This window comes from Aulonocara sp. 'chitande type north' Nkhata Bay, linkage group LG11, assembly GCF_057382095.1.
Source record: "Aulonocara sp. 'chitande type north' Nkhata Bay isolate Kocher_YH1m ecotype deep benthic linkage group LG11, A_spYH_male_GT1.1, whole genome shotgun sequence".
Taxonomy (NCBI): domain Eukaryota; kingdom Metazoa; phylum Chordata; class Actinopteri; order Cichliformes; family Cichlidae; genus Aulonocara; species Aulonocara sp. 'chitande type north' Nkhata Bay.
Window position 1 is genome coordinate 38,448,578 of NC_141354.1, and position 15,398 is coordinate 38,463,975.

Sequence of the window (15,398 nt, forward strand, 5' to 3'; positions counted from 1 at the left end):
TGTAGGGTCGACCTTACAATATAAAGCATCTTGAGGCGACTGTTACTGGGATTTGGCGCTTTATTAATAAAACTGAATTGAATTGAAAAACGTTGTATAAATCTCTCTGAGTAATCCAGGAGAGCAGAAAGGTGCTGTATGAGAATCATTTACCATTTATTGTTATCATTATTGTTATTATGCTCATCTGAGAGGTCTCATGTGGAAAGCAAAGCTCTGTAGGCTCGAGGTCACACAGTTCACATCTCAGATAAATAAACTATGTCTGACTAGACCTGAAAATGTTAATTCCTGCTAAGCTGAACTGTTATAATTCACATTACTGACACATGGGTTCTTCTTGTTTGCAGCAGGCTGACAGATGAGGTCAGGCTGGAGCTTCTGTGGACTGTGATGTTTGCAGACGACACTGTGATCTGCAGTGAGAGTAGGGAGAAGGTGGAGGAGAGCCTGGAGAGGTGGAGGTCTGCTCTTAGAGACAAGACAAATTAAAGTCAGTAGAAAGAAAACAGAATCCATCTGTGTGAATGAGACGGAGACCAGTGCGAAGGTCAGAACTTATTTCTATTAGTTTTATTGTTATTTTTAACGCCTCAGTTGACCACATATTATTTTGTTTTTTATTTGTTTTTGAGGAGAAGATTTGGCTTCTTTTTCGTTCTTTTAATTTTATAATTTATTTTCTTTGCTAGTCATTATTTTTTATGAAAGAAGAAAATGTGGAAACCCTGTTCTGTCAGCAATAAATAAAAGACGGGAAGGTCTGCTTAGCTGACATCTCTGCAACACAGCACAGAATTCATTTAAGAAGTTTCTCCTTTTTTTTTCAAACAAGGATTTTACAAAAATAAAAGTAAAAAAATCACCAAACATATTCAGCATAAACCTTTACATTCACACACTGCATCAAAAATATGCAGCCAAACTTATTTGCAAGCAAAAACGTTTTATGAGATTTATAAGATCTGTACTTTTCCTTATATTTATATATATTTTAAACATTTCTAATTCTTTAATATTTATATGTAAAAAGAAAAATAAAGATAATATGTAGTTTTAGAATGTACTTTTTGTCCTTGTCCTTTTAAAAAATAAAGATTCCACAACAATAAAAAATAAATGAGACACGTTGGCGCAGGAATCCTGCTTTGAGTGAGTCATCTTGTTTTTAGACAACCTTTGGCCAGCCTCATCGCGAGCTCCTCCGCGCAGACTCCCTGCATCCTAACGGGAGCATCACTGCGCACCGACACGGAGACCGACGCAGCGAGCGGACGACACCTCCGTCAGCCGATGTATGAAGGCTTCCTTTCCCGGATCAGCGGCTTGTTTTCGGTGATTCTCTTCTCATCCGTCGCTCCTCTATGGATGTGAAGTAAAAGCGGGCGGTAGTCAGTCGGTGTCTTCTCATCTCTGCGCTCTTTCTCCCCGCTCGGTCAGGACCGCATCCTGCCCCGATCCACAAAATGGCGGATATCAGCGAGCTGGGACCCGCCTACGGTGAGATCCAGGCCCTTTTGGTCTTCGTATCTTTTCCATCTCACCCACATCCACCGTGTTTAAATGGCCTCACTGCGTTAGGCTGTGGGGTGTACTGGGGTCAAATGCTGTGACATATTTAACGGATGCCTGCAGCAGGTGAATAAAGCGGCCGCACAGCCCATCACATCCAGTCTTTCCTTTCATGCTTCAGGGGTGGAGCGGGTCATCTTCCCGTGACTGGCACCACTGCCAGGCCGGTCAAATGAGCTCACACGGTGATTTTGTGACCGCAGCCATGTTTGAGTGGACGGTGTTGGGGAAAGATGACCGTCCTCTAAGTCATCATTTCACTGCCACGGAAAAAAGTGCGTGGGGTTTAAACGAGGCCTCGCGCGTGCCTCTGCATCATCGGTGACAAATTAAAAATAACAGCAGCCCGCGCGGGGGAGAAAAACAGGGCGTTCTCGCGGCGCTCCCACGCACGGTCTGCCTCGCTCTCGTGCGTGAGCGCGCGCCCGTCGGGGTGTGTATGGGTGACGTCATGTCTGTGCTCTCCGAGTGAAAAAACCTTTTAAATCAGTTTAATCGTCGCGTGGGAGCTGATCAGCGAAAGGAAAATAAAGTAAACGACGATTACGTCATCGATGAAGCGCCTTTTAATACAAATGAGCTGAAGATCCAGACTTACACCACATCTTATATATACTGGCTGATAAATGCAGTTAATCGATTGGCTGATTGTGGTGCGATCATAAAACTGGATGATGGTGTTTCTGTGGAAAATTATAATTGCTCCTAGTTTTCTGACATTTTTAGATAAAAATCTATATTGAAGGTTTCTGTTGTTTGCTGGTTTAAAGGACCCAGTAAAGAGCTCTGTCTGTGGTGAGCCTGAACATCCACCCAGAAGACACTCAGCCACTTTATTAGGCACAGCTTGCTAGCACTGGGTTGGGCTCCCTTTTACCTTCACAGCTACTCTAAGTCGTCATGCCACACATTCAACATTTGGTCTATGATCACATGACATCATCACACAGCTGCTGCAGATTTGCCGGCAGTGTCCACGATGAGAATCTCCAGCTTCACCACATCCCAGAGGTGCTCGACTGGACTGAGATCTGAGCCCAGTGGAGTCACCATCATGTTAAAGAAACCAGTTTGAGGTGATCTGCAGTTTGTGACGTGGTCTGTTACGCTGCCGGAAGCAGCCATCGGCAGATGGGCCACTGTGGTAGTATTAAGGAGATGCACAAGGTCAGCTAACAGTGCTCAGTTAGCTTTGGGGTTTTAACGATCTTTTTCGTTAAGGAGCCCAAAGTGTGCAACCAAACCACACCTTTACCTCACCAGGCTGAACCACTGAGTCGGCTTCCTGTTCTTGACGGGAGCGGTGCCTGGTGGACTCTTCCACATTCAGCAAAGAGTCTTGACTGCATCCCTCAGTGCACTGAGTCGCTCCTGCGTGTTTGGCTGAGGACATATTTGCATATTTGCAATTCCAAGCAGTTGAATGGGTGTGCCTAATAAAGTGGCTCGTATAGTATGTGACAGGAAGTTCTGTCCTAAAGATCTGGTTTCACCGACAGAAGCTGCAAATAAGCAGAACGAGGGAGCTTTAAAATGACAGGTTAAGACTTCTGAATCAATCCACTGTATTATTCAGGAGCTCGTTGATCCACATACCGATCAGCTGAGGTTATGGATCAGCTCAGGACGGTGCTGATTGGAAAAGAGCTTTTGGTGTGAAGAAATGGTGGCTTCCAATGATTATGTGAACAAATCATTGAGCGTAAAGACAATCAATCACCTTCTGCATTCGTTTTAGCTGCAAAGCTACAAAGCTGTGCGCTTGAATGGTTTGTTCTGCTTCCCTGCAGAGCGAGAGTTCATGTTGAACCCCAGTTTAGTTGAGCTCCGATGACTCAGAGAACCTTTAGTCAGCAAATTTAATCCAGATTAATCAAACCAACAGGCGTCACTGGGCCCACTGAAGGGCTGTGCAGAGTGCAGAGTTAGCATCCATACATTCTGGACTTTACTGCATTTTTTCATAATGTCTGAATCCCACTGACGAGTTTGATATTAGACATTAAATTCTCTTCATTGTCAGTTTAAATTGGGGGGGGGGGGGGGGGGTTCAGTAAAATTATTATATAGTTACACCTCCAACCTTAAAATAAAGATGTTGTTCCCCACAAACTAGAACGAGCTCGACGCACCTCACATACCAGACATAGAAGCTGTGTGCAGGGAGCCTGAGGACGGCTGTGCAGACAGCTGTCTGTAGCTGTCAGCAGGGGGTCTCAGCGCTGCACAGCTCAGGTGCCCGTTAGTTGTTAATTAACTGGAGCTCTCTTTCTCTTTCCCCGTGGCTCCCACTTCCTGCAGGTCACCTGAGGCGCCGCTCTGTGTCCATCTGGGCCAAAAAACTCCCACTGTGTTATTTATTATCTGTATTGTTCAAGTGTACAGACACATCTTTAATATTCAGTAAGTTCGTTGCATTTACTTAAGTGAATCGATATGTTAAATAATCACAATTAAACCTGAAAAATTGTGATTATGTTTCTTTCCACAATCAGACAAACGAATACGTCTCATGCAGCACGGACTTCCTGTCGTATCCTCCAGTCATTAAATATCTGGATGTGAGCAATTACAGTTATTGGACACTTTTTCCTGTAATCGAGTGTAATCAGTCAGAGACAAAGGTCAGAACAGACACAGGTTACAGATGAACTGGTTACTCCGTGAGAAATCACATTAAGTGATGATTTAAACTGCTGAGAATAAACCGAGCAGATCAGAGACTGTGAGCTTCTCCTCAGTGTGTGTGTGTGTGTGTGTGTGTGAGCAGGAGCGTGTATTCATATCTTTGTGGGGACCAAAAATTGGAAGTTTTAGGGGACCAACAGCCCTTATAGGGACCGAAAATCGTGGTCCCCACAAGTTTGAAGGCATTGTTGAGACTCAAAATGTGGTTTTAGTGTCAGGGTTGCAGAGGGGTTATGGTTAAGTTTAGGGTAAGTGGCTCAGGAAAGCATTATGTCAATTAGATGTCCCCACAAGATATGAATGCCCAACATGTGTGTGTGTGTGTCCCAGAGTTGCCAGGCAGCGAGCTCAGCTGCTTTCAGCTCTTTCCAAAACATGACATCATCTGATGGAGTCTGAATGAAAAGCGAGAACAAACAGGAAGGAGGATTTTCTGGACTTTGATTCTGCAGCTTTTACACTTTGAGCAGCGACTCTGTGTCCGTCACCTCAGCAGCAGAAACACGTCAGACCTGCATATGAGTCAAAACACTGACAGCAAAGAGGAAACAGGGAGGCTTCAAGTGTGTGACACAGTGTACCAGGCACAGACTGCGTGAAGCTGTAAATGCTGTAACCACAGCTAATCACACAGTTCACTTCATCAACACGAGCAGTTTATTGTTTTATTCATATTTTATTTAGCGTTGTTTCCTTTAATCTGACTGAAACACGCGCTGATGTGGTTCTGACGCAGCCGTTTCTGTCACCAGCAGCAGTGTCCCGCCTGCAGAAGAATCTGATTGGTTACTCATCACAATTTAAAGCCTATAGGAGCCAAACAAAGTAGGTCATTCATTCTGGAGCAGCTCTGCTGAGCTGTGATGGAGACACAATAGCAGATGTTGGTGAAGTTGCAGTAAATAGATTTTACTAATGAAGCTTCTTAGATTTGATGGAGTTCTTCACCTCAGTTCTGCTCTTGCTCTTGTGTGTTTTTTCACCTCTCTTTGGCTTTTGTTCTGCGGTTGTGTGTTTATTTCATTCAGCGAGGTTGCTTTTCATGTTTTGGCTGCTGTGGAAATGCCAAGGGCAGCCTCGCGCTACGGGGCTGCTTCAGGCTGTGTGGCAGTGTTTAGGAGTCTGGAGCCTTCCAATGAGAGGTGGATACACTCTGCTAACGTTGCATCCTCCACCTGGGGTGGAGAGATTCTGGGACATGAGGACTTTCAGAGAACAGTGTGTAAAGTGGCAGAAACACGAGCTCCCTGCAGCTTTCCAAGAATCCCAGTGACTCAGTGGATCAATTGAAAAGGTTTTTCTCGCACTAGTTTTCTGGGATGGACATTTACTAACTGCGTCCTCTCTCTGTGGATGCTTTGCGTCCGGCCTGATCACCGACATATTGAAGCTACAGCTCGCTACGTTTTGCTTTAGCTGCTGGGTAGCACACTGAATTCTACCTCAGCATTCAGTGAATACCAAGTCAGTACATCAGTGCAGTTTCTCTGGGAAAGCTACTGTGTGTGTGTGTGTGTGTGTGTGTGTGTGTGTGTGTGTGTGTGTGTGTGTGTGTGTGTGTGTGTGCGCGCGCGCGTAGCATCAGTGTGCCCTTGTGTGACTCACAACAATACTCTTTTATACCCAGCAAACAAAGAGCTCCACAAACCCCGCCTCTCTGCTCTTCCTCCGCCCAGTGCTCAGATGTTTCTAATGAGATCCTCGGAGAGTCGATGTGGTGACTTCACTCTGTGTTACTGTTTTTAAATATGCTGTCACCGACTGCGCTGCCCTAGCTGCTGTAGGATGCTACAGTCTGCGCTCTCTGGTGGTCCCAGTGCTCGAATATCTCCACCTCTTAGATTTGGATTATATGGAAGGGAAACACTGACGGTCTCTGTGAGGACTGCAGCGATTCACCAAATAACTAACTAGCTAACTACAGAAGTTAAAATAAAAGTGTGCGTCTGCAGACCAACTGTTAACGTAGCTTGACTTAGCTTCAAATCGGGCAGCTGAAGTCAGACGGCAGCTTTCTTACGTCCTGTCAGTGAACCTGAAGCGAGCAGGGGAGAGTCTAAAGGAGGGCACGGGGGGCACTACGCTGCAGATTATCATTTCTATAAAATCTAAGTAAATAAAGTAAAAACACAAATGGGTCAGTGCAACACTGAAGTATTATTAACATTAATTATTAACATCCACACCGTCTCAACATGTGTTTTACACACTGTTGCAGTCATCACATGCTCCTTTAAATCTCACACACACAAGGACTCACACATGAAGACAGTAAAGCTACATCATAGGGCTGGGCGATATATCGAGTTTTTTAAAAATATCGATATATTTTCATACGAGATATAAGATGTGACCATATCGTTCATATCGATATAGTCTATGTTACGTTATAATTATACTTGTGGAGCCGCAGGTTTGCCTCTCTTTCGTCCACTTTTGTCTCTACACAACGTTACTCGGCCTCGCCTCTCCTTCACTGAACACAACTCCGCCTCCCCCATAGCTTCACCTGCAGGCAATGACAAGATGAAAGCGGAAAATCTCCGTTAGCGAGTTACTGTGCGTGGGGCTGGACGGCGTCAACGTGTTAGCGAGCTAACCGCGCTAACGAGCTAACCGCGCTAACGACATGCAGCCAGGAGGGGCTGCACGGCCTAAAATCCTTTCATTTTCTCAAAAATCGACAGTGCGCCTTATGTATGAATTCTGGTTGTGCTTACTGACCGCGAACCGATTTTATGTGGTACACAGCGCTCAGCAATCTGTCAAATGTTTTAATATGACTTTGCTAAGCTACGGAGCTGCACCGCTTGATGGATTGTCGGAGGATTACGGCTACCGGGGAGGAGCCTCGCGGAGTGATACGTACTGTGTGTGTATAAGGACCACAAATGGCACTTGTTCAGAGACGTGGTGCAGCTGTGAAATCTGTCTCTTTGTTATTATGCTCAGCGTCTATTAGTTTACATTTTGACTGCACAATTGTGAGCTTTTTGTTATGCACAAAACCAACATTGTTTTCTTTTATTTATGGACCATGATTATTTAATAAATGCTGATAATTTATTTTTGAGTAATTTCTTCATGTACATCTACGCTGTATGTAAATAAAAGTGCCCGTGTGACATCTGGGACACAGCTTAGACTAAGAACTCTCTTTTTGTTCTTAACTTATGGCTTTAAAAAAAAATCGAGATATATATCTTATATCGCCATCCAGCTAAAAAATATCGAGATATGAATTTTGGGTCATATCGCCCAGCCCTACTACATCATACACGAGGCAGTGATACGCCTCCCAAAATACAGAGTAAAGACTATTTTCTGTCTCATTTTATATTTAATTACTGTTTTTATTATTTAATTATTTTTGCACTTGAGAAAATAAACATAAACACACTACAAGCGTTACGCTGGCACGTTATGTAAACCACTCAAAGTACTGCGATTTCTAAAATGGAAAAAATTAACAGTTTATTTAAGATTTGTTTTGAATATTTACTGTTGCTGATTAATAAGACGACTACTTCGTATCCGATTACTCGATATTCAAAAGTCCTCTTGGCTCCGCCCACAAACAGATGTTAATTGGGCAAAGCGTTCGGTTATATTTGGTTACTCGGTTTAGTGTTTTTAATTATTTGTCCTCCTGATAACTGCAGTTTGTTCTCCCAGTGAGGGATTATTCTGAAAGTCCTGGACCCTGCTGTGCGGTGGATGGCAGACTTCAGGGTTACAAATGGCGTCACACTGGGATAAACTGCGTGTTTGTGTGTTGACTGAACAGCAGCCTGTTGTGTCTGACTCACTCCACTGTCGCTCTCTCTCTCGCAGCCATGTCTCCGGTGCTGGCGGGCTTCCTGGGGGCTGGTGTTTTGGTTTTGGTCGTGGTGGTTCTGGTGCTGCTCTGGTCCTTCTGTCAGCGCCGTTACCTCCGAATCTCTGGGCGCTACAAGCTGCACGGGGACCGTTACTATGACTCGGAGGATCCGCCCTACAAGTTTATCCACATGCTAAAGGGGATCAGCATTTACCCAGAATCCCTCAGCAGCAGCAAAAGGATCGTGCGCGGCATCCGGCGTGCCGACCGTTCCGACCGTGACGGAGAGCGAGGCTGCACCACAGCGGGCACCGCCGGGAGGGGGATGGTGCTTGTGGACGCTGAGAACAACATCCTGGATGTCCCCGGTCAGCTGCAGATGAGTCACCTGGTCCCTCCTGCCGGCGCAGACGCCGCCCACGGCCAGGGTCGGCTGGAGCGGGCTTTACCGGTCCGTGCTGACTACTGCTGCCTGGACAGCAGCTCAGCCAGCAGCAGCCAGACCAGCAGTAAGACGGCGTCCCCCTTTACCCCCGCCTCCTCAGAGCCCGAGCCCGAGCCCAGCCTGGGCTCCATCAGCCTCACCGTCGACTACAACTTCCCCAAGAAGGCTCTGGTAGTGACCATCGTCGGTGCCCGGGGCCTCCCCGCCATGGACGAGCAGGCGGGTAGTTCAGACCCCTACGTGAAGATGACCATCCTCCCCGAGAAGAAGCACCGCGTCAAGACCCGCGTCCTGAGGAAGACCCTGGACCCACTGTTTGATGAGACCTTCACTTTCTACGGCGTGGCCTACAGCTCGCTGCCTGAGCTCACCCTGCACTTCCTGGTCCTCAGCTTTGACCGCTTTGCCCGCGATGATGTCATCGGGGAGGCAGTGGTGCCGCTGAAGGGCGTGGACCCGAGCACGGGCCGAGTCCACCTGAGCCAGCAGATCACCAAGAGGAACATGCAGGTGAGCGAGGCTTTGCTGCAGCTGTAATAAAACTAATGGTAGTTGTATTTGAAACAGTCGTGGAACAGACTTCTAGTCTGATCCCAGATTAGGGCTGCCACGATTAGTCGACTAGTCACGATTACGTCGACGATCGTCGACGACTGATTTAATAGTCGACGCGTCGTTTGAAGCTTTGTAAGATCACAAAAGCAGGAATAAGTAGCAGGATTTAAGAGTGTAATAACGGACTGAAACAGAAGATGGCAGCACTGCATGTACAAGGATGCCAGCTGCCGTTAAACCCCGACGAAGAAGAAGAAGCTGTGTCCCAGAATTCATAGCGCAGCCCAGCTCAGTTTCCAACAATGGCGGCAGCTAGTTAGTTTTAATGTTACTCTTATTATTCTTTCTGGGTCACAAAATAAACGTTTAACATATTTTCAGGCGAGACTGTAACTGTGTAAACCTCAAATATCTGCTCAGTTTATCAAGACACCACGTATTTTCAAAAGCGCTCCGACGTTTTCGGAGACGTCTGTTACCCGCTAGCTCGATAGCTAGCCGGGGGCCATGAGAGCACCGGACTCCCGGCAGATCGTTTTCAAACCCACCGCCCTACTCAGGTTAAACATATACAAGTCACTTAGATAACTTAAAAATGTTATTGTTTGGCTTTTTTCAGTATTTTATTTGTTCCTGAGTAAATCGGCTGAGTTTATTAAACTTCACCGAAACAATCTGCAAATTTCATTAAAATTTAATAAACTACCATCTTGTCTTTATTGTTAGTTAGCACAGACCTTAAACACTTAAAGCTGTAAGCTAATGATAGTTATATAAGAGCAGATGCTGCTGGTGCAATAAGCTGTACTTTTACGTTCAATGGATGATGATCTGATTAGTCGACTAATCGCAAAAATAATCGGTGACTAGTCGACTATCAAAATAATCCTTTGTGGCAGCCCTATCCCAGATCAGCACTGAAACAGTGCCCTCATATAAATATGTTTCTGATGTAATCTCCAAAAGTTGAGTCTGTTCATCTGGATGTTTTCAGAGAAACGTTTCGTCACTCATCCAGGTGACGTCTTCAGTCTCAGCTGACTGAGACTGAAGACGTCACCTGGATGAGTGACGAAACGTTTCTCCCACTGAAAACGCTACGTGTGTGTGAATGTGTGTGTGAATGTGTGTGTGACTGGATGTGTAGAGCGCTTTGGGGTCCTTAGGCACTAGTAAAGCGCTATACAAATACAGGCCATTTACTTTCCTGGATGATGGAGATGCATCAAGACGTTTCTGATGTACTGTATTTGTATACAGCTGAAGTCACAGTTAGTGACTCTCATATGCAGCAGGAAGCAGCAACATAATAGTGACGTGATGTCCAGCCCATTTTTCTTAACCAATAAAGTTCTCAGTTTCTAATAAATATAAAATCATGTTCACAGTTGGGTCTGTTTTTGGTTGTTTCCATCCTAAATGACAGAGTTAGAAGTCACATGAGGCTAAAGCTTCCTGTTAGTGTTTGCACTCATGATTGACAGCAGTGGTCCTGGCACTTTACATACGTGACTAACTGACCCTGTTGTCTGCTCTCTGCGTTACCATGGCAGCCAGCTGCTCAGTCTGTGTCAGTGACAGCCTCGCTGTTGTTCCGTCTCTTATCAGTTTAATGTTGGATCGTCAAACATGCGAGCAGTGGACGAGAGAAAACACCGTAAACAAGAAACAGTCACCCGGATACAACGCTAACTTTGTTCCCTCTGTTGTGTGTTTTAGTGCGAGAGTCGTGGAGAGCTGCTGGCGTCTCTGTCCTACCAGCCGGTGTCTCATCGCCTCAGCGTGGTCGTCCTGAAGGCTCGACACCTCCCCAAGATGGACATCACCGGCCTGTCAGCCAGTGAGTAGAAAGCAGGACAGAGAGCAGGAAGACGCTCAGCGTTCAGTCTGACTTGCTTAGAAGATATTTTTCTGTTTTTTGAGGCACAGTCAATGTTGTGGTTGGAACATGCAGCATGGAGCGAGTCGGCCTAAAGCACCTGAATTGATTGATTTATTCATAAACTATCCACGCATATCCAAACACCCCCTGATAAACAACATGCTATAGAGCTGCTGTGCAATTGTTGTTTGTTCTTATATTGATGTAAGAGGATATTTGTCAAACATCGAAGCTTGATCTTAGACCGTTCTCCTTCTGTCCTCAGACCCCTATGTGAAGGTGAACGTCTTCTATGGCCGTAAGCGCATCGCCAAGAAGAAGACCCACGTGAAGAAGTGCACGCTAAACCCGGTCTTCAATGAGTCCTTCATCTACGACATCCCGCCCGAGCTTCTGCCCGAGATCTCTGTGGAGTTCCTGGTGGTCGACTTCGACCGGACCACCAAGAACGAGGTCCTGGGTCGCCTCCTGCTCGGCCTCCACAGCCCCTCCCCCTCTGGAGCCTCCCACTGGAGGGACGTGTGCGAAAACCCCCGCCGGCAGATCTCCAAATGGCACAACCTGAGCGAGTACTGAGGGAGGAGCACCGCCCAAAACCAGCCGACACCACCCACTGGCTGGGACTCCACCAGTGAAGCCACTGGGAAATAAAGACTCAGTGTACAGCACATACACACACACAGACACACACATACATAAAACAACACAGTCACACTGTTGTGATCATAGGTAAACTCTCTCCCTCTATTATCTCTCTACCACAACTACATCTGCAAGTATAAGAAGAATCCTGCAGCTCTTTACAGCCAGTAAACAAACCATGACGTCCATCTCTAAGACTGTTCTCGTGTCTCCTCTGGCTGTCGATGTGTGTCGACGGGGGAAGGAATGCTCAAATATGATTAAAAGAAATGTGAGAAAAAAGAAAAAGTTCCCCCTCTTGCTGTTGTTGCCATGCAGTTCATTGCATGTCCGTCTGAAAAGAAAAAAAAATCACTCCAAATGAAGAGTTGAGATCTGTGACATCACCACGGCAGGAAGAAATTTCAGCTCTGATAGAAAATATGATGAAAATACTGCATATAAACTGAAACGCTGAATATATCCAAGTAACGATTGCTCCTCTGGAGGACCAAACACTGCTGCAAAGAGTCGCTGCGACGCTCAGTCAACGTTCCATTTGCAGGATAGTTGCTGTTGTCAGACAGCAGCGTGCTTCTGCCTGCAGATCATTTTCACCCACCGCTCCTGCAGCAGATCGTACGACCGCACCCGACCCCGGAGGAAGTGCACTCGGCCTCGTTTCAACGGGGATTCAGGACCGTCAGAACCTCCTGACTGACCCTAGATCGTGTGAAATCAGCTCCTGCTCTTGAAGACTGAAAGATTATGTAAAATACTTGTTTGTAACATGAATGCATTCCTCTAATTTAGGCTGCGAGTGACGCAGAGGGCGGCTGTGGTGCCTGATGATGTTTCAGCTGTTCTATCTTCAGAACTAAAACTAAAAGAGAAGCTAGTTTACCACAGGAGTGCTGTAGTTACGATGAGGATAACACTCGCTTTAAATGATGGGAGGTAAATAAGAACTTCAGGGCTTAAAACTGAAACCAATGTGGAAGTGCTAAAACCTGCAGCTCCTCTAAACACTGTTCAGGCAGCTGGGTGACAATTCAGAAAAGAAAACAACCAAAATAAAGTCTGAAAACCTGAAAGGACATTAAAAAGCAATGAAATCTGCAGCATACAGCAGTTAATGACTAGAATTCAGCTGACCGTCGAAAGTACAAAAGTCTTTATAGTTCGACTACCTCTTTGATGCTAAAAGTAGCGTAACCAGAAACATCAGATGTAGCTTTTGTTGCTTACGACTCTTGCTGGAAAACGCTGAATATCCTGAAATGCAACAGTCCACATTCTACAGAAAAGCACTTTACTGTCATGTGACAAAAGTCCACCAAGTAATGTGTGTAAGGGCTGTTCAGTACACGCATTCAGAACTAATTAAGGCTTGTTTATAAAAGACTAATTCAGCGTTTTGACACAGTCACTGTTGATTTATCGAGGTCTTTAAAAGCTCTGATGGCAGGCGTCCACTCCAAAGGTCAGACTTCCATCTTGGACATAAAAGTTGGATGTAGGTACCGTGACATCAGCTTTTGGTCCCTGTGAAATCGAGGGAACTGAACACTCCTGCTTTTTAACTCTCATAAAAAATGACATCATGCTGCGTTCATAAAGACCTAAACTGTCAGGTGAAATGATAAATTCATCATGAAGGTGATAACAAGTAGGATTTCATTTCCTCAGTTCTTTCAGACTTCGGGCTTCTTATTCCAGCCCTCGCTGCCCCCTGCTGGTCATTAGAGGGAACTGCTTCCACATTGGGTTCACTTTTCAGACTCTGAACTTATGTTCATCTTCTGTATCCAGTCTTTATTTCTGCTGATTAGGCTCCACCTTCTCGTCTAAATATGGTCATCCTGGCACTAAACGCCGATGCTAAGGATGGGATGTGAAACATGCTCGGCGACCACGGCAGCGCTCCTCTGCTTCACTGCGCTGGTCTCATTTTGTACATTTCCCTCTCCTCCATCACACTGAGACTCTGATTTGCACTGCTTTGTAAAGCGTATCTCTCCCCCTGTGAATGTTCCCCTGCAGCCAGCTGGTGGCGCTGTTTTATATTACTTTGTTCCTACAAGCCCAGTGAATGTGTCTGAGGTGACGTTGGACTTTGGCTTCATGTTTTCTTACTGACGAGTTTGTTTGAGTGATGACACACTGTGAGTTTAGTCTCGAAAGCACATTTTAACCCCAGTTTAACTTTAACCTTGAATCTGCTCAACAGCTTGCTTACTAGTGCAGAGAGTAATAAAGTTTGTGTAAGTTTCACTTTGAATCATAGAGAGGTGAAGAAAACGCCACCTGAAGCCGGATCTCCATCGACGCCCTCGGATTCAAACTGTGACCTGCTGGCGGACGGACAGACAGACTGAGTGTACATTTGTACAGATGTGAAGATGTTTGCTGGTTTCCTTCCTGTCCGATGTTCTCAGAGCTTTAGTGTGTTTGAGCGCCCCCTGCTGTAGACCTGGATGCTAACCTCTGTGTTGGGTTTGTTAACACTCATTGGACGTACAAATAAAAACAAGTTATCCATGACGGCCGCGCCTGAACGCTCATTTCACTTTATTTACACTTGATCGTTTATTTTATGGGTCCAAGGTGGCGTGATATTAAGAATATTGTATATTGTCAACACAAACAATGGCAGATTTAATTGGCTCTATAAGGCATTATCACGCAGAGGTGGGACCAAGTCATTGTTTTGCAAGTCTCAAGTAAGTCTCAAGTCTTTATCCTCAAGTCACAAGTCAAGTCTCAAGTAATGTCAGGCAAGTCAGAGTCGAGTCTCAAGTCACTGGTGTAAAAGTCCGAGTCAAGTCACAAGTCTGAAACTTTGAATTTCGAGTCCTTTCGAGTCTTTAAAAAAGAAAAAAAGCACGTTGCAGTTATGCTAAATGTAAATATTAGACCATGTGATTTTTAAATCTGTGTTTTTCTCAACACATGACAAAATAGTGAACTTAGAAAATATACACAAATTGTGAAATTGCACCTCTTTAAAATGCAGCTCAATTAAACCTAGCTCCAAGAATAATTTTCACCGACAGTTCTGAGATAAGCTGCATGTTATTCTTGGATGCGCTTGTAGGACCAGCTTTAAAATCGCATGACAAAAATATCATACACATTTAAAAAAACTGCATCACCAACGTAGCCTGGACAACATTTGCTAGTTAGATGAAGTCATGATCTCATCGTAGCAAGAGAGAAGCACCGCCTACGTTCTTTATGCAACTTCTTGAAAGTTGGAAGCTGCTCCATCTCTGTCTGTGATTCTCTTCTTGCATGTTTTGCATATTGCATTTCGGTTTTTTGTTGACTACTTCATAGTTTATGTACCTGAAAAAAATATCTCCTTGCAGCATTTTTGAGCGTTTTTTTTTTTCTTTTTTAAAAAAAATCTGGTTAATTTGATTGGCTGTGCTACAGCTCACGCACACATACGTACGGAGTGTGGTTTGAATAAATGAATCAATTGAATTAATGGTGCACACTTTCTATATAATATAATATGCGTGTTAAATTTTATATTTGGGGTGAAATATCAAGTCCCAGGTCATTGGTGTAAAAGTCCAAGTCAAGTCACAAGTCTTAGAACATTTTTTCAAGTCAAGTCTAAAGTCATAAAATTAACGACTCGAGTCTGACTGGAGTCCAAGTCATGTGACTCGAGTCCACACCTCTGTTATCACGTCAACCTGCAGATCATTCTAGCATATCTAAATCTTTACGTGGTACTTTCTATATGCTGGCAGTACACACCTCACTTGTAAGGGTCATAGTTTCTACGTTACAGGGTTTTTTGT

General features: G+C 45.0%; 1 protein-coding gene across 1 annotated transcript; it reads left to right on the top strand.

Annotated features, from left to right (window-relative positions):
* Positions 1-1,208: 1,208 nt before the first annotated feature.
* Positions 1,209-14,127, top strand: LOC147319809 (synaptotagmin-11-like). The gene is made up of 4 exons (XM_086312572.1): positions 1,209-1,500; positions 8,095-9,035; positions 10,800-10,920; positions 11,228-14,127. The coding sequence occupies exons 1-4, from the start codon at positions 1,467-1,469 to the stop codon at positions 11,536-11,538; spliced, it is 1,407 nt and encodes a 468-aa protein (XP_086168698.1). The 5' UTR covers positions 1,209-1,466; the 3' UTR covers positions 11,539-14,127.
* Positions 14,128-15,398: the final 1,271 nt, after the last annotated feature.

What these genes read in the sequence shown, in the direction of transcription:
- LOC147319809 (XM_086312572.1), top strand. Translation starts at nt 1,467, where the DNA reads ATGGCGGATATCAGCGAGCTGGGACCCGCCTACG. An exon ending in CGAGCTGGGACCCGCCTACG is followed by an intron (nt 1,501 to 8,094) that starts GTGAGATCCAGG and finishes TCTCTCTCGCAG; the next exon opens with CCATGTCTCCGGTGCTGGCG. An exon ending in CATCACCGGCCTGTCAGCCA is followed by an intron (nt 10,921 to 11,227) that starts GTGAGTAGAAAG and finishes TTCTGTCCTCAG; the next exon opens with ACCCCTATGTGAAGGTGAAC.